The 20,864-nt window shown below is 39.5% G+C and overlaps 1 protein-coding gene across 1 annotated transcript; it reads left to right on the forward strand.

Moving 5' to 3' along the window:
- The first annotated feature begins 19,964 nt into the window (after positions 1-19,964).
- LOC145035447 (uncharacterized) lies at positions 19,965-20,441 on the forward strand. Its single transcript, XM_078983992.1, has one exon. It carries the CDS (start codon positions 19,965-19,967, stop codon positions 20,439-20,441), a length of 477 nt encoding a protein of 158 aa, XP_078840118.1.
- Positions 20,442-20,864: the final 423 nt, after the last annotated feature.

The raw sequence follows: 20,864 nt of genomic DNA on the forward strand, positions 1-20,864 counted from the left end.
TTAATGTATAGTTATAAAACTCGCAACCTAGATAGCAAGGATTTACTTTTGTAATAATGAATCAATTGAACTAACCTCAAAGTAATAATCGTTTTGATTACTAGAGGGTATAAATAATACCTTTAGGATTTAGTTCACCACATATTTATTAGTTTTATTTATGTAATAAGGCTAATACACCTCACTGGGAGTAACCAGGGTTTTTAAAAGAAAACTACGTTTATCGATATAAGTATGGTAGATACTTGTACACCCCAGTTTAGAACGGATAACCAACCATCAACTTTTAGGGAAAATATAGGATTTTTCAGGGATAAATCGGTTTTTCATAAACGTATTTGTTTTTACATGTAACTAACGGATATTCATATTCACTCCATAACTCCTTGGATTGTACATACCTCGTATGAATTGGGAAGTCATGGAAGGAATGGGTTTCAAAAACACTTTTCATAAGAAAATATAGGATTTTCTTGAGGGACACCTTTCAAAAGGATCAAAGAAACATTTTCCACCTAAACAATAGACAGGTACTCTTGCCAGCTTTTGGAGAAGATGGAGCGTTTTGGAGTCTCGTCTTTATCTTTTGCTACTTTATATATATATATATATATATATATATATATATATATATATATATATATATATATATATATATAATTTGTACCTAACAATCAATGTAAATATTCATATTATAATGTATTGGTTTTGTTTACTTTGATTACTATGATGCAAATGTTGTGATACTACGCATGACATCATCCACTCTCGAACGTTTCTGCCGTTTGTTTTAAAGGTTCGGGGGTGTGATAGAAATCAACCTAGTAAAGCATGTTGAGACGTGCATGACATAGGGACATTCTTTGGCAAAAGTCTTAAGACCTTGTGGTTAAGAACCTTGCTTTATACTCTACGACTAGAGGCTTGTATTTCTCTTGCCTATTGTGAGTGAAAAACGAAATTTGCATTATCTCTCATTTTTGGTTCTTCTCATGAAGATTACTTGCTTCTTATGCTCTCTTTGTGTTCTTATTTTGATAAGAACATAAAGCTGAAGAGTCTTAAGAATTTTATACAAAAGAACTAGCGTTCTACATCAAGTTGAGTCATTGTTGGTGTCTCTAAAGTTCATCATTCTTCATCAACTTCCAAGCCTTCCAAGAAGATCCAGAGAATTAAAAAGGTTGTCTTTTCTTCGTCTTCTTCTTTGGTTGGTGTTGTTTTTCTTTCAAAACTTTGCAAGATGATCCTTGGGGGATTTAACTTGTTTATGTACTTAAAAAATGATCAAGTCTTCCATTGCAAAATATCATGTTTTAAAAACTGGTCTTTGAATAAAAACCCAACATAAACTCAGCCCAAGAAAACTACACCACAATTGAAAAAGAACTTTTGGCTGTTGTTTACGTGTCTGAAATATTCCACTTTTATCTAGTCATATACAAAACTATTGTTTTTATTGACCAGTCTGCTCTTAAGTATCTATTTACTAAACATGATGCAAAGCCAAGGTTCATCCAGTGGATAATTAGCCATGGTATGCAGACATTGCCAATTACTTAGACAATGGCTACCTCCTAAAAGGTTTAACCCTTCAACAAAAGAAGAAAGTGTTTTCAAAAGTCAAATATTATTTTTGGGATGAACCTTATCTTTTTAGAAGTTGTGCGGATGGAATTATTAGAATATGCATATTCGGGAGGGAAAGTATAGAAATTCTGATGGAATGTCATAACAGAATGATAAATGTCATTTTATTCATCATTTTGGGTAGTTTTATTAGCATTTAACATCATAATTTATACATTTGCATTTCATTAATTTAAATAATGTCTAGCTTATGTCATTCATTAGAATTTCCGCACTGCTCATGTTTTTGTGTCATTTTCAGATAATTCGATTGGAGTAGTACTTTGGGAGCAGCTTTGGATGTGTTTGATAGAGAATTAGAGTTAATTGGAGCTTGTAACTTATGAAGGATGTTGAAGAATTCTTGGAAGATGTTTAAGTCAAGAAATATTCGATCGAATTGATCACACGAAGATAGATTGTGACATTTTAATGCCAAAAGGATGTTGTTGGCAGCTTTGACCCCGTTTCAGTATTTTGACCATATCTCATGACTTATAACTCCGATTGACAATATTCAAAATGTTCCAGAAACTAGACAGAATTTCGGAAAACTATCATGTTAGTGGAAAAAAGGAGAAAATGAAAAAATTCAACCGAATTTTTCCAACTTCGATCGAGTGTTTTTAAAAATTCAATCGATCAAACATTTCGCAGTTCAGAAAGTCTGAAAATCAGAAAAATGAAAATTTTGACTAGAACTCAAAAAATTCGATTGATTTTTCGGGTTTCTTGATCCCAAAGACTTTAGCTTGTATGTATAAGACGACTATCTGATCAGATGGGATGTTGGACAATTTCTGAAGCTCCAGACAATGAAAAGACGATTTTTGAGGAAATTTCTCTCCGATTTCAACGATTTCTTCATATCAGAAAGCTAAAGATCATCCCCTACACTTAGTTTAGAAGATTAATCAGTTCGTTTTTCTTTTTATTAGCTTAGATTCGTTTACATGCATGTCTGGCTAAAACCTTAGTTTTTAGTTCTACATAGACTAGTACTTTTCGTGTGATTAGTTTTCAGATATGATTATCTATTTGTGTTTCTATTTAGATTTTTAAGTTTCGAGCTTAATGAATGTTTGATTTTAATTCTTGATAATCTGAACATCTAGCTAGGATTCTATCATTGCAGTTAATTAGTTAATAGAACCCATAATTATTCTTGTCAACTAGTAATAAGTAACAAGTATCAGAATGGTACTATGTTTGGGATTTTTCTCTGATATAAACTACAAAATCATATCTTTACGCTTCCGAGCTTGTGAGAAGTATTAGATATTGTTCGGAAATTTACACAGAACTTAATGCAACTTTTCTGATCTTAATTAAGAGCTTGTTTAATTAGACAATAAAAAGTTAAGGTTAACAGAAGATCTTGTTTGGTTAATTTAACTATGTAAAATAGATTATACTAGAGCTTGATAGTTTTTATCAATACGAACTTAGATAGAATGCATTCTGAATAACCAGATATGAGTTGATTGCATGATTAAAAAAGTTGCAGCAGAATTTAATTCGTTTTTATTACTGAGTTTTATTTAATTTATTTTCACTGCAATTTTTGGTTTTTAGTATAATTAAAAAAAAAACATGTAATACCCGTAAAATTCAACACAATTTAAAACTTTTTAATCAATTCAAAACCCATTAGTTATTACAAAATGTTTTCAAAATAGTTTCATATCAGAGTATCCTAGAAACAAAGTAAAAAAAGTGAGGAGTTGTACGATCACGCCTTTGCCTTGCCACAATCCCCTGACGCACCTAAAACAATAAACTAAAACTGTAAGCCTGAAAGCTTAGTGAGTTACCCCCAAAATATTGATACACATTACAATATCAGCAATATCATAACATAAAAAACTAAACATCATGCAATAAGTCCACAGCTTTACAGACTGGATTACCCCAGGGCCCACAGTGTGAGTCTGGATTGCCTTTAGGGCCCACATCTCACATCTGGATTGCCACTGAACCCATAGTACGAGTCTGGCATGCCCTACCCGGCCTTCAACTCGTATTTGGAATTCTCCCGGGTCCTCAGTATGAGTTTGACATGCCTTGCCCGACCCTCAGCTCATATCTGGAATACTCTAGGGTTTGTTGGCTACCGCACGGAGCAGTACAACCTCAACCCATCCCACATAACATGTCGACATATAACATAACTAATGCACATACAGATAATCATATAATATCACAGGTAGTCCTACAGATCTACCAGACTAGCATATCAACTGGCATACATCACTAACTTAAACTCAACATATCAATAACTACTAGGATATCAATTCCAATGGGCCAGCCTAGGTGCCTTAGACCCCGTAGTATAGTGAGGATAACTCACCTGGCACTGCTGAAGTCCTGGAGAGGGATCCCTAGGGTTAGGGTACAACGGGTAAGGATGATATATATACCCGGCTCCATACAACTTTGGACCATAATGACAAAACCGGTCCCTTCTTCTCCATTTCCTTTCAAATTTAATCCAAATGTTACCATTACTACCCTGGCTTCAAGAATCCTTTTCAAATCAAATCCTTAATTTACACAACAGCCCCTCACTCACCAAATCATTTCAACATAGGCCTAAAATTTACTCTTTTCACCCCAACCATCCAAAACCCTTTTATTCAAGTCCAAATGATACTAAACACCCCCTGACTACTGAAAATCTTTATAAAATAAATCCTGATGTTACACTTTAACCCTGAAACTAACCTTCGTTAATTATTACTTGTTTTTGGGCTACGATAATCTTAGATAATAATAAAAATTTACTTCTTGGGGTTTCGGGTTAATATTTAATTTTTTTTAACGGGATATTACAACTCTCCTCCATTTAAATTTGATTTCATCCTCAAAATCTTTTCTTATCATTCCTTACACGCCAAACAACTTGAACTACTTGGGTACAACCCCGAGCAAAACTTTATCCTCTCCAAGCCAACCATATCCAACCCTCGAAGGGTTCTAAAACCAGGAAAATAAACGAATCCCCTACAATATGATCGCATTTACTTAATTCAAAATCTGGAGTCTTGAGATGGTCTGGCTTCCTGACAGGTCGCCCACATTGGATAATTGTTAAGTTCATTGCACTTATCTCCCAACTGGCTACTAAACTGCTAATAACCTAGGGGGTTCCCACTCAAAAATGAAATCAGAAATCCTACACTGATACCTGTGATTCTCTTCTTAACAAAATATTAGGTACTCCTTCAAGAGAAATTCATCTTGATAACCAATTCCTAGTTATATAATGAACAATGGGATGTAAACTGGGAGATGAACCCTTTTTGTATCAACAAGACAGTGCTTCCTTTAGTTCCCTAACCACATACCCATAATAACCGGCTCATAAGCACAAACACCCATACCTGGTCCAATCAGCCTCGGGCTGGAATACCAGGCATGCCTACGATGGGTCTAGTCCTCCTCAAGATGGAATACCCTCATATCACGCACATGTTTGGTCCAATCAAACCTCGGGTTGGAATACCTAACACGTCAGTTCCACTCAATCGTAGGGTCTGGTAATCCTCACGATGGAATACCCTATATTGGAATACCACTATCTACATAACTCGGGACTAACCCATACTTGAAATCCAAGGAGCTATCCTTGCATTCCATCCAAAATCCTCTGATTCATCACAACCGAGTAGCACTCATATGAAATACCGGGCTCTGGCCCGGTCGCGGAGCTAGAGGACTCTCATATAGTTACCTCACACAACTTTCGAACGAAATCCTTCCCTGGAACTAGTTTTCACTAGTTATCATGCCACTGTGACTCTAACAACCTCCTGATCCAACCGATCGGATCCATGCGTCAAATCCTGACGTCACTAAATCCAAGGCTAAAAGTGATTGCTACCTAACCAACGGTAAACTTATATCACAAATAACCTTTAGCTATTCCTTGCTTCCTTGACCTCTTAACTATAGTGGCGTTCCTACAGTCTTATCGTTGGCCTAACCAGGTTTAATCCCTCTGGGGAAACCCTTAAACCCATAGTGGATTTCCATATCCTCACTGCTACACCCAAATCGGTGGTTACTACTGCCCCTTTCGAGACCTAACAACGTGCTCATGTTATTAACCAACCTAGTGAATGATGCGGCTACACTCATAGTCTTACAACATTTTCCATACTAATTGATTGCTAGTGAATGCTATGGCTACCCCCTGCAAGATTACAACACTTTCCATACTACCTGATCGCTAGTGAATGCTACGGCTACCCACGTAGTCTTACAACATTTCCCACACTAACTGATCGCTAGTGAATGCTATGGTAAACCCCGCAGTCTTATAACACTTCCCATACTAAGTTATCATTAGTGAAAGCTACGGCTACCCCCACAGTCTTACAACACTTTCCATACCGGTAGAACACGCACTCAACCAAACACACAGCTGAACTTAATTTATGGCTAGAATCCCAACCTAATTTCCTCAAGTTCTACTATCAAGCATCGAGAAGACGCGATTCACATGCTGGGGAGGTTTATCGAACTCCCAACTCACACAACACTCAAACCAAGCAGACACTAGGGTTGTCTTCCTTCCTGAAAATGATGCGACTCTTATCCCAGTTTCAAAATCGATCCTACTTCTACATTCCAGGATGATTCTCCCCCACTTAGATTTAACTAAGTCTTCATAATACATGAAAATTTGAGAATTCCCAATCCTTCTCACTCTCCAACGATCGATCTGATGACAACCAAACCTTTCCAATTAGTACTACTTTACTAGCAAACCCCAAATGATCACACACTTCTAATAACTAGATGAACACTTCCTGAATCCCCTGGAATCCAACAGTCCCTAAAGCTCGAATGACCATACTCCTAAATCTTGAAGTCCAAAGATAGATGCTCCAACTAGTGTCTCAACAACGAGCTACTTCCCCTGGCGCTTTCCTCCGCCAATCAATAACGGTTACTAAAACCACTGAATCCTGAAAATGCTGAATAACCATCCTGTGGGACCCTGTCCGTAGACCTCCTTTATAATACCCTTCTTCCAAAGGTGCTCCAAACAAGTCTCCTGCTCTTGGGTTCTAGAAATCATTCCATTCAGGGTTTGCACCCTGACTCACTCACCCGCTCAAACGTCCACAACTGAACTACAGTAGCTGAAGCAACCTCTACCCTAAACAGGGCTACAAATTATTCACAAGACATAGTCTACAATCCCAAAAGTCCAATAGATTGCACCATCAATCCTTACCACCTGATACAAGAGATCTAAGGAAAATCGGACCTCATAATTACTCATGCCACATCAACCCGCCTGCGCTCACCGGTGCTAAAATAATGTTGCCAATCCCTGTAACCAATTGTCCCCGAGCTAGAATGCAACCTGATCCTGGGGTCCCAAGTATGCTCACTCCTTCGAGCTTCAAAACTGAAAGGGCACAATCCTTTCCCTATAAAACAACATTCCAATCCACTAATTAACCATTCTACTCCCAACTGCAAAGCTCATAATCATCACTCCTTTCCGGAGTCCTCGCAACTCACATTCCAGCCTCGAGCAAAACCCCCGAGCTTCAAATCTAGAACTCATGTGCTATCCTATCCCGCTCAAACCGTGGAAATATGACGAGTACAGATCATCTTCCTGATCCCAGATAACTGCAACCCACTGCTCATCAGAATATGTACCAATAACAAGTCCTGGTACTGGAAAGCTCAACCAGCTCCTCTCCCTGTCGTCATTATAGTTGTTGAAGCTGCTGCGGCAGCCGCCTCAGCACTGGCTGAATGGCGCTCGATAAATACTCAACCATGATAGTCTTGAAAGACCCAACCATCTCCGTAATCTGTCCCCGAATGATCTCGATCACCTCTTCTTGGATGATGTCCCTGACACGATCCTCTGATAATACTAGCCTATCCTGCCTGCCATCTCCTAATCCTGACCCGGATTAGGTCTCAAGACGTCTCGTAACCACCATTCTGGTAAGACACCAGAAAAATCTCTAATAATCCATATAATGACAGGGGAGTAACTGTGACAATAGTCAATTTCGGGTCAATTCAAAGTCAAACAAGTCAAACCGGACGACTCAATTAACCCTTGCGTATTAGGGTTTACGTTGTGTAATTTCTAAACAACCCGCTATTTTAATGAGAAAACATCATTTGGAAAATCCGTGTGATTGAATTTTTCCTAATCCTTAAATGCGGTAAACAATGAACCAAAGCGATAAAAACACTAATGCACACTCATCGGGAGTGTGTAAGACACTAAAACATGGCTTAATGGGGTTTACGGACCTTGCATTGCGAAGCCGGACACTCAAAAAGATCACAAAAGAAACCTCTCTCACTCGTTTCCACTCTATCTCTTTCTATTTGAAATCTCTCCCAAATCTCTCTCAATAATTCCCGTAACTTTTGGAAGTCATTCGGGTCATTCCGACCCTTAACCGGGTTAAAAATCGCTTAAAACGGAGTTAGAACGGGTAAAATACCCTAAAAGACCCGAAACACTCTATATAGGGCCGAAGCCTCTTAGGGCCGAAAGTCCTCTTAGGGACCGAAACCAAGAGGACCAAACACCAAAGATGCTGAACCGAACCCCTCAGGACCGAACCTTCCCTCTCGGGACCGAACCTTAACCCGAAGTCTCGGTCTATTTCGCTCCAAACTAGTGTCGCCCCATTTTGCTTGCTTGTATTCTGGGACCCGAACCAAGGGGGACAGAACCCTCGCACCTTCGGTCCCTCATGCGAGAAGCCTCGCAGGAAACCCCCTTCTTCCCGGTTTTCGACTACGACTTCATTTTGGCTTCGTTTTACATCGTTTTAACGCGGTATTTTCACCAAAAACTTTATTTTAACATATAAGGCCCCCTAATTAATGATTAATCATGTTTTTGGGGATAAAACCTTATCCAAGAAGAGTGGGTGAAGTACAAAGGTTGAGTGTTGACTTTTCTTTGTATTATGACACAAGCAACCACCATACCCACTCCATGACTAACCCACACTCCTCCCCACCATACCTTGTCACTTCCTTGTCCTTTTTACCTCTCTCACAAGTTATTCCCATGTTTTTAGAGCTGGAAATTCATCCTCTCTCCTCATTCTCACTCACTTGCTTTCATTTCACCAAAAATTAAACACTTTTCTCTCTCAATCCACTCACCAAAATTTCGAGATTCAACGGCCTTATTCTAAGTTTTCTCCCACTTTTGGTAATTATATTCATCCTCCACATAATTATTTCACTTCCTCTTACTCCAAATCATAGATTTCTTACACAAATTCGATCACATTAGTGTTAGATCTTCAAACCTTCAAGGCATCTTCTTAGTGTTCTTGAGTGGAATACACATTTCTCCATCATCCATCCACTGAAATTACTCAAGGTGAGTTCATACCCCTACATTTTCATATTTTATTATGTTTTAAGGGGAGAATACAAGTTAAATCATCAAGAACACAACTAAATATTTCTAACAGCTTACATCATTATAGTTGGACTCCATTCACGAACTGTTTTGGTCAACTAAAACATTTTTGTTTTCAAAACTGTACAAGTTTCAATTATTTCAAGTTCTTAGCTTTAAAATGGCTACTTGCACATCTCCATACGATTTTTCTACAATTTATGGTGATTTTTGCAAAACTGCCTATCATTTCAAGAACCAATCCGGACCAGTCTATGTTTAGGGATGTGTTCACCTACGTTTTAGGGCACTAAAAATCATGGAAAAATTTATGAACAAACTAGACTCATTAACCAAAGTCCCAGAATTTACGGATTCTGATGTGGAACTTTTATGAAGTTTTTATAAATTTTCTAATAACAGTGATCGAAGTTGTTACTAACAGAAAAATGTTAACATATTATTATCACATTGTAACATGTTGAGCAAGGTGTATATCTTTATGTAAATGTATGTTATTACAAATGAATGATATTTTATCTTAGTATATGAACATCTATCAGTTAATAAATGGATTTGATATAGATATACATCTGAAATATAAAGGATAACACGATTGTTATAATCAAAGTACATCCGTTTTACTCAAACAATTGAACGAACTACGTTGAATATAGTTTGCATACGTTACCATTACTACCCTTGTTTTGATAAACTATAATATGTATGGTTTATGATACATTACATAACACACTCATACAAAAAGTGTACATTTATACAATAAGGGATTTTCATTACATTAAACGTAAATTTGTTAAAGACTTTGTGAGACATTCGCTTCACACTTACCATTAAGTCCTGTATTGTGACCAGAGTCTCCTGGAGGGAAAGTGTGATAGTTGTATATAGATCTATATTGGGTTTGACAAACCCACACCTTAACTGCATGCAACAATTAGACCGGCAGGTCTGGGTGACAAATGTCATAAACATTTCCGACACCTGAAGAACGTCGTTTCAGGCCAACTAGGTCATAGCATGGTTATAATGAACTCACAGAAAGTATTAACAAACATAAGAATTTACGGGAATTTCATTTAATTCAAACATGTTTATGTCGATTTAAACACATATCATTTTCTATTAGTAAGAGAGGTTACTTATACATTTTGGTCTTCGGTTATAAGACTACATTACACAATTTTAAGGAAAATATCAGATTTTTCTGAAACAAACATGACATTTACAATGATGTAACTGATTTGGAAACATGTAACTCATACAATGATGTAACTCTTTCAATTATATATATGTTGGTCGTGTTTGCTTAAATTACTATTGCAATTGTGGTTATGATACTATACATGAAGTCCTCCACCCCCGGACGTTTCTGCCATCCTTGGTTTGGGGGTGTGACAGTAACTCCAAACCCAACCCTAGGGGTTGTGACTTCCTTGCTACATGTATGGGTCTTGTGTTTTCAGTAGTATGGGCCCATACTACCTTCCACACCTACCTATATTTGTCTCAAGTATCACCACAACACCCTAACAAATATATACATATACATATACATATACATATACATATACATATACATATATATATACATATATATATATATATGTCATGGCGAGCGCTCAATCCTCACTCCTAGAGGAATGCTAAATATCTCATACTGGCCTACCGGCCTCATACAACTCACCATCTATGAAACTTCCACCAACCCTGCAGCACTAGTGTATGCTAGCCATACATAACTTTGGGCCCTATAGACTTTCGAATATCCAATCCTACCATAAGCTCCCAATCAAACAAGAAAAGAACATAAGGCTAAATCAAACATTCTCAGTCTATAAGATCTTAATTATGTATAACCGCGATGCATACACTAAGCAACTACAGTAATGATGTGAATCTCATGTAAAGGAAACCCTAGGCTAGTAGGCATCATGTAATCAGGAAATTCTATCATGTTATTCCTAAAGATCTCTAACCTAGTACTAGCATGTTGTTGTAACATATCACATAATCAAATATTGTATGGTATTTTGGGGTCTACTTACTGGCTTCGGCTGACTGTACACCCTGCATCCTCCTTTACTTATTTTGAAAACCATTTAAAAGCCATTTTGAAAATCTTTCCTTGATTTGAGAATGGATTCACACGAATGTTCCTTTAATTTACTCAAACCAAGGCTCTGATACCAACTTGTAACACCCGTAAAATTCAAGCCAATTTAAAACTTTTTCAACAATTCAAAATTCGTTAGTAATTACAAAAAAAATTCAAAATAGTTTCATATCAGAGTATCCCAGAAACAAAGTCATAAAAAGTGAGGGGTTGTATGATCACGCCTTTGCCTTGCCACAATCCAATGATGTACCTAAAACAATAAACTGAAACTCTAAGTTTGAAATCTTAGTGAGTTACCCCCAAAATACCGATACACATACAGTACACATAACAATATCAGCAAAATCATAACATAACAAACTGAATAGCACGCAATGGTTCCACAGCTTTACAGACTGGATTACCCCAAGGCCCACAGTGTGATTCTGGATTGCCTTCCGGGCCCACAACTCACATCTGGATTGCCATTGAGCCCACAGTACGAGTCTGTTATGCCCTACCCGACCCTCATCTCGTATCTAGAATGCTCACGGTTCCTCAGTATGAGTCTGACATGCCTTGCACAGCCCTCAGCTCATATATGGAATACTCTAGGGTTTGTTGGCTACCACACCGAGCAGTATAACCTCAACCCATCCCACATAACATGTCGACACATAACATAACTAATACACATACAGATAATCATATAATATCATAGGTAGTCCTACAGATCTACCAGACTAGCATATCAACTGGCATACATCACTAACTCAAACTCAACATATCAATAACCACTAGGATATCAATTCCAATGGACCAGCCTTGGTGCCTTAGACCCCTTAGTATAGTGAGGATAACTCACCTAGCACTACTGAAGTCCTGGAGATAAAACTCCAGCTGCTAGTTGACAGATCCCCAAACTATTAGCATCAAACAATACCCAATTAATAATTGGGTTCCAAGCCCATGGTCCAACTCACACTACAAAAGCCCAAAAGTAAAATAATGGGCCGAAGCCCAACATATGGCCGAATCTTCCAAATTAGGCCCAACCCTTCACATGGGCCTTACCTTTAGGCCCAATATCTATCCTGATCCAACGCTTGGTATTCTAGTGGCCTAATCTCTCATAGTCATAAAGGCCCAGTTATGCTCCATCTATGGCCTAATTTTCCAAATTGGGCCCAAGTCCTTCACATGGGCCTTATCCTAAGGCCCATCTAATTATTTTAGTCCATTTACTTATTCTTGGAAAGCCTATTAATAGTCCAATCATCAAAGCCCAATAAAAAGGCCCAACTCAAGGCCCAAGTGAAATTAGGGTTTCCACATGAAATGACAATTAGGGTTAAGTGTTCCTACTTATCCCATTAAGGACTTAATCTATTAAGTTCATTATTACGTTAGGTGAATTTGCCAATGATTATAATTTAATATTTTGATTCTGTTAATTAGTTCAAGTGCGGGTCCTGATAATTTACCCAAAATTAGGGTTTCAAGCCATTAAGGTTTTCCAACCCAAATACTAGCCCATTAATCAAATGGTTGGGCTTTTTTGTTCATTAGGGAGTCATTAGGCCCATTAAAGTCTCATTGGGCCCACTAGGGTTTCTTTGGGCCATTAGGGTTTGGTAGTCCCTTTGTCCAAACATCCAAATGAGTCACAAACCAAACAAGACACATCGCCTCCCGACACGGCGGCCGGATGCGGCATGAGGCGGCAGCCACCACCTCACGGTGGTGCTGACGAATTTTCTTTCCATTATTCCATTTTGTTACAAATTACAAAGCTTTAATAAAGAAAATAACACACACACTAATAAATGACACACACACACACACATAGCCACCTTGTGGTGGTCGGTGGTGGTAGATGGTGGCTGCCACCATGGCTGGCAGCCATAGTGGTCCCTCTTTACATTTCCAGCCAACAAATCACACACACAAACACACACATCAACACAAATTCTGTTGTGAAATAAACCCAACCACCCACCTGGTGGCGTAAGGCAGCGATGGTGACACAAGGAGGCGGGCAGAAGTGGCGGTCAGTCGGCGGCTAATGGCAACATTGAGTCCAAACACCAATCGGTTTAATCTACTCCACCCACAACCACAACACCGGTTTTATTCTCGTCTCATGGTCCCGAACAGTGGCGGTGGCGTACCATGAAGCATGAGCAACAGTAGCAGCGTAACGAAGTCTCTAATTAAACAATGGAAGGATCCAACCGTTCATGGCCCACACATCGGTGTTCGGGGTTCTCGGCTTCTCCGGCGGCAGGAGCTACAGCGGCGACATCATGTTTTTTCGCCAACCAAGAGGGTGAGGTAATAGTGGCGCCATAGATCTTGGGGGTTTTCTCCGGCAATTCTCGATGTCACAGCCGTATGGGCTGTGATGGTGGTGATCTACGACTCCAACAGCAGTGGTTGCGACTCGACAACAAAAAGGGGTGCTAGCGGTGCTAGAGATCAGAGGAAGAAAGGATAGCGGCTGGTGTATAGGGAGGCATAAGGTGGTGATTGTGGCTGAAGAGGGATCCCTAGGGTTAGGGTTCGACATGTAAGGAAGATATATAATCCCGACTCCATACAACTTTGGACCATAATGAGAAAACCGGTCCTTCCTTCTCCATTTCCTTTCAAATTTAATCCAAATGTTACCATTACTACCCTGGCTTCAAGAATCCTTTTCAAATCAAATCTATAATTTACACAACAGCCCCTCACTCAACAAATCCTTTCAACATAGGCCCAAAATTTACTCTTGTAACCCCAACCATCCAAAACCCTTTTATTTCAAGTCCAAATGATACTAAACACCCCCTAACTACTGAAATCTTTACAAAATAAATCCCGATGTTACACTTTAACCCCGAAACTAACCTCCGATAATTATTAATTGTTTTTGGGCTACGATAATCTTAGATAATAATAAAAATTTACTTCTTGGGGTTCCGGGTTAATACGGACCCACTGGAGGATATCACTGAGCGCAATACACGATGAAGAAGATATTTGATGCCAGATTTATTGGCCCATGATTTTCAAGGATGCTACAAACTATGTAAAACTATGTGATTCCTGCCAACGATCAGGCAACATTTCTTCCTGAAACAAGATGCCGCAAAATAGCATCCATGTTTTTGAAGTATTCGATATTAGGGGTATCGATTTTATGGGGCCATTTTGTTTATCAAGGAAATATATACATTCTTGTAACACCCATAAAATTAATAAAAATTTTAAAGTTTTTCAAGCATTCAAAAACCAATAATTATTACATATTTGTTTTCAAAATGGTTTCATGTCAGAGTATCCCATAATCAAATCATAAAATATAAGAAGGTCCACGATCACGCCTTCGCCTTCCCGCAATCATCAAAAGTACCTAAAACAAAATCAACAACTATAAGCCCGAAGCTTAGTGAGTTTCCCCAAAATACCAACATCATACAGTCATAATTATAACATATAAATACACGGAAAACATAATGAGCCATTAGCCCGACTGGACCGCCTCGCAGGGCCATCAGTCTATCTGGATCGCTCTCCGAGCCACCGACCGTCTAGACTGCCTCGCAGGGCCTTTAGCCTATTCGGACGGCTCATTGGGCCTTTGGCCTGGCTAGTATGCCCTAACCGGGCCTGCAGTCTATCTAGTTCACCCTGGGTATGTTGGTTGTCAGCACAAAGCATGTCCACTTCAACCCAACCCCCAAATCAAATAATCATGTGCACATAAATATCACACGCTAGCATATATAGCAGTCAAACCGATCTAACAAATCATTAATGATAGCATCATCCTATATACCAGGATACCAGTCTAACCGGTCACTAACATAGCATTATCCTATATACCAGGCTACCGACCTAACCGGTCACTAACATATCACCATCCTAACTACGAGGATGCAAATCATAAGAATATCATGCAATAAACCTGGATACAAGTCCAAAAAGGGATGGTATTGGTTCCTTCGATCATCTTAGTATAGTGAGGATAAATCACCTCGCAAGTAGTGTTGAACTGGAATGAAAGTCTCAGACCGCTGTCTCACCGGAAATCCGAAACTATCCAAAATGACGAATACTAATGGATATCAATCTTGACTAAGCGTCCATATAGTCCATTTTGCATTTTTCTCTAATTTGGGCCAATGCCAAATATCAAATTCACTATCCAAAAGTCCATATACATAAGGCCCATTATTGGCCCAAATTTCCCAATTGGGCCTTAACTCCCAGATCAAGCCTCATTTTAAGATCTATTACCACTGGCCTAAAGCACATTTATTTAGAAAGCCCAACAATTACCATGTCAAACTGGCCCAAAAAGGAGCCTAATCTCGAAGCCCAAATTATCAAAAGCCCAACAGAGGGTGTACTCCTCTTGTATGCTTGGCGTACTTCCGTTTTGCATTAACCACCATCGAGGTGGTTGACCTAGTACATTGGTCATACAGTACGCCATTTCTTGTCCCAAAAGTCCCAAGCTGGTGCTACCATGGTATCCTCTGTGGTAAGCTGGAAGGCGCGTCCTTGAGCCATCGAGGGCGTTGCTCTACCCTAACTCCCGTCAGTAATCCTCAGTGTAGCCGACGTTTGAGCCTAGGCTGGCTTGGCAGCCATCTGTGGACGATTGGTCTTCACGTGACCAACCTGATGGAAGTGGTAGCAGATCCTCATATCCTGAATTGGGGCTGTCTGGCGATAATCCCTTGCAAAATACCCCTCCTTTCCACATTTGTGACACGCACTACACAATCTACAAACCCCCGAGTGACCCTTCCCGCACTTGCCATAAGTGCGGCCCTGCTGTCCTCCCGTCTTGGAATCAGTGGTCTAAGACTGTTGTGGCGCTAGTTGTGACTATACCGGGGCCTGCCTCTACTCCCGTAATTGTAACTTGATCTCAAGCTCACACTGCCTAGCAGCCTCCTGTAACTCCAACAATGTATCACAATGTTGGGTAGAAACAAACTGATAAATGTCAATCTTGAGCATGCTCAGATAACATGTCATCTGAGCCTGCTCAGATGCAAACTCTGGGCAGAACATCGCCTTCTCTGTGAACCTACAGCGTCTCCACACCCTGCCTCAAATCCAGAAACTCCTGAGCTAACCTCTCCCACTCGACGCGTAGAATGTAGCAAGCGCAGAAGATATCCCTGAACTGCTCCTAAGTAACCGAAGCTATCTGATCATCAGTATACGAATCAGTCATCAACCTCCACCAGTCCTTTGCCCCGGACCTCAACAAGTTCAGGGCACATTTGACCTTTTGGTCAGCAGGACATGAGCACGTAAATAAACATCCCTCCACGTCGGACAGCCACCTCATGGCTACAATCGGGTCTTGTACCCCATCAAAAGTTAGGGGTTTCATGTTATTGAAGTCCCGGTACTGAAAAGCCAGACTGTCTCCTCCCTATACCGCCGTTATAGCTGATGTAGCTGTTGCGGCAACCGTCTCAGCAACGGCTGCATAGCGCTCATCATAGTACACAACCATGGCTGTCTTAATAGACCCAAATATTTCTGCCAGCCATGCCCGGAACAGAGTAGCAACCTCATCATGTAGGATCTCTCGAATTCTGGCATCCAACTTATCTGACCTCATCTGACCAATGACCTCGGGAAATAACGGTCCCTCCTGACCTCCATCTCCATCTCCTGATCTGGATCCAATCATAAATCGTCTAGTAACCATCATGCTAAAAAATATACCAGGAAGATATCAGATATTCAATATAATAATCTAGGAACCAACTCCCAACAAAGCCTTAGGGGTTGTGACTTCCTTTCAATGTGTATGAGTCACGTGCTTTCAATAGTACAGGCTCATATTACCTTCCACACCTACCTATATTTGTCTCAAGTGTCATTCCAATACCCTAACAATATACATATGCATGGCGAGCACTCAATCCTCACTTCTAGAGGAAGGCTAAATATCTCATAACTAGCATACTGACCCCGCACAACCCGCCCATGAAACTTCCACCAACCCTGCAACACTCGTGTATGCTAGTCATACATAACTTTGGACCTTATAGGCTTTCAAATACCTGATCCTACACTAAGCCCTTCATCATACAAGAACAATAAATAAGGTCATACCAAACATTCTCAGACTATAAGATCTAAATTTTTTACGGTAGTGATGCATACACTAAGCAACTATAGTAATGATGTCAATTTCATATGCGGAAAAACCCTAGGCTATCAGACACCATATAATCAGGCAATTCTATCATGCAATTCCTGAAGATCCCTAGCCTAGTGCTAGCATCTTGTTCTATCATATCACAAAATCAAATCATTTATAAGGTATTTTGGGGTCTACTTACTAGCTCTGGCTGATCGTACACTTGCATCCTCCTTTAGTATCTTGAAAACCATTTGAAAAATCATTTTAAACTAATAGTTTGAGACTGGAGACACACGAGTGTTTCCTCGAATTCACTTAAACCAAGGCTCTGATACCAAATTATAACACCCATAAAATTCATGAAAATTTAAAACTTTTGCAAGCATTCAAAAACCAATAATTATTACAAATTTGTTTTCAAAATGGTTTCATGTCAAAGTATACCATAATCAAATCATAAAATATAAGAAGGTCCACGATCACGCCTTCGCCTTCCCGCAATCATGAAAAGTACCTGAAACAAAATCAACAACTATAAGCCCGAAGCTTAGTGAGTTCCCCCAAAATACCAATGTCATACAATCATAATCATAACATATAAAGACACAGCAAACATAATAAGCCATCAACCCGACTGGACTGCCTCGTAGGGCCATCAGTCTATCTGGACCGCTCTCCGAGCCACCGGCACATCTGGACCGCCTCTTAGGGCCTTCAGCCTATTCGGACAGCTCATCGGTCCTTTAGCCTGGCTAGTATGCCCTAACCGGGCCTGCAGTCTATCTAGTTCACCCTGGGTATGTTGGTCGTCAGCACAAAGCAGGTCCGCTTCAACCCAACCCCCAAATCAAATAATCATGTGCACATAAATATCATACGCTAGCATATATAGTAGTCAAACCGATCTAACAGATCACTAATAATAGCATCATCCTATATACCAGGATACCAGCCTAACCGGTCACTAACATAGCATTATCCTATATACCTGGATACCGACCTAACCGATCACTAACATATCACCATCCTAACTACCAGGATGCAAATCAATAAGAATATCATGCAATAAACCTGGATACAAATCCGATAAGGGCTGGTATTGGTTCCTTCGACCCTGTTAGTATAGTGAGGACAACTCACCTCGCAAGTAGTGTTGAACTGGACTGAAAATCTCTGACCCCTGTCTCAACGAAAATCCCAAACTATCCAGAATGACGAATACTAAGTCAACAAATGGGATATCAATCTTGATTAAGGGTCTACATAGTCCATTTTGCCTTTCCTCAAATTTGGACCAAGGCCCAATATCAAATTCACTATCCAAAAGTCCAGATACATAAGGCCCATTATTGGCTCAAATTTCCCAATTGGGCCTTAACTCCCAAATTGGGCCTCATTTTAAGATATATTGCAACTAGTGGCCTAAAGCGCATTAATTTAGAAAGCCCAACAAGGCCCATGTCAAACTGGCCCAAAAAGGAGCCTAATCCCAACGCCTAAATTGCTAAAAGCCCAATAGAGGGCATACGCGGGGCGTACTCCTCTGGTACGCTTGGTATACTTCCGTTTTGCATTGACCACCATTGGGGTGATTGACTCAGTACGCTGGGCATACATTACGCGCGGCATACGCAAGGTTTCACCAAAATCCTAATAAGTTCTTAATGGCTTAAGCACTTAAGCCCAAACACTAGATCTATCGACCAAATGGGCCTTAGAACCTTAAATTCTTGAACTTTATGACTTTGGACATCTAGAAAGTTCTTAAGACATGGTCTTAATCCATTAAGACCTTTCTACTACATGCACGGGGCACTTTTAGCCATTAGGACATCATTTTTATCACTTAGGACCCTTTCTAAGGTCTGAAAGGACAGCTTATCTCGTTCTAAACATAACATGCACCAACTTGGGACTTTTGGGACACGAAATGGTTTCATAAAGCTATCATGGCAAGATCTACATCATATAAGCATAAAGGTTGTAGCTTTTTACCTCGTGGAGCTTCTAGAGCACAAAGAAACATCAAATCTACAAGCTTGTCTTCCTTCTCCAACTTCTTGAGGCAACACCTTCTTCTCTAACTACTCAAAACACACAATTTTAGCTCACACATTCAAGAAAGTGGTTAGGGTTTGGGGAAAGCAACTCAAAACTATGGAGGCTGATATGATGGAGGGTTTTGAGCTCATAAAGACGTTTATATAGCACCCAAACCCTAAATATTAGGGTTTCCATCTGTTGAGTATGCCTAGCATACACAAGTCTACGTCCAACGTACTAGGGTGTTCCTAGTACGCTTAATGTACCTTATGTACGCTTAATGTACTCGTCTTGTTCTCAATGTTTCAACTTTAGCCCTTAGGCTTCTGATGGGTCGACTCTTCCAACCTCAGGGACTATAAGTGACAAAATAAATAGTGAGGATTCGGAAATGCCTGCAAATCTTTGGATGTTACATTTCTAGTTGCGTTCGATTATGTTTCAAAATGGCGGAAGCACAAGCCTTACCTATAAATGATGCTCGAGTGGTAGTCAAGTTTTTAAAAAGATTTTTTCTTATTTCGGTGTATCAAAGGAACTAATAAGTGATTGGGGAAACCACTTTGCAAAAGAACAGCCTAGTAACGTATTACAAAAATATGGTGTACATCATAGGTTTGCAACACCCTACCATTCTGAAACAATTGGTCAAACCAAAGTCACAAATCGTAGAACAATCGGTTGGGAGCAACACTAAGGAGTGGTCAGAAAAACTTGATGATGTATTGTGGGCATTTCGAACTGCCTTCAAAACACCAATTGGTAATATACCTTATAGGTTAGTTTATGGTAAGAATTGTCATTTACCAGTTAAAATCGAGCATAAGGCGTATTGGGATTTGAAGACATGCAAGTTTGAATTGAACGAACTATGTACCAACCAGCTAATGCAAATGAATGCTTTAGATGAGTTGAAAAATGAGTCATACACAAACTTATTGATCTACAAAGACAAAATGAGGAGATGGAATGATTCTAGGTTGAAAGGAAACAAGGAGTATGAAGCAGGTCAAAAGGTCCTCCTTTTCAATTCAAGAATGAAGCTTTTTCCCGAAAAATTAAAAACACGTTGGTAAGGTCCATTTGTAGTGAAGCAAGTATTTCCGCATGGAGCTATCGAGCTAATAAAAGAATATGATAACTTTTAAGGTTAATGGGAACTAGGTGAAACTTTATGAAGAAGGGATGCCAAGTGAGGAGAAAGAATGAGAAATTGTGCACTTGGGGGTAGCCGCCACAACGTAAGGCGGCAAGGAGTCCAGCTCACGACTCCTCAAAAAGAAGCGCTTGCGGGAGGTAACCTGTGATTTTGAGTTTGCATTTTTATTTCCCTTTCTTTTATTTACTTTTTGTGTTATTTTTGTTTTGTTTTGTTGGTGTTTAAAAAAATGATTTTCAGTCTTTTCTTTCTATTAATAGTTGTTGATTTGAGCGCAAGCATGAAAATAAGTATGGAGTGTGGTGTTATATCATGAAAAAAAATATCGAAAAAAAAAACA

Source organism: Lactuca saligna, chromosome 3 (genome assembly GCF_052625555.1).
Source record: "Lactuca saligna cultivar CGN05327 chromosome 3, ASM5262555v1, whole genome shotgun sequence".
Taxonomy (NCBI): Eukaryota; Viridiplantae; Streptophyta; class Magnoliopsida; order Asterales; family Asteraceae; genus Lactuca; species Lactuca saligna.

Bases quoted from the DNA above. Each gene is read 5' to 3' on its own strand.
- LOC145035447 (XM_078983992.1), top strand. From the start codon at position 19,965: ATGGTGTACATCATAGGTTTGCAACACCCTACCATTCTGAAACAATTG.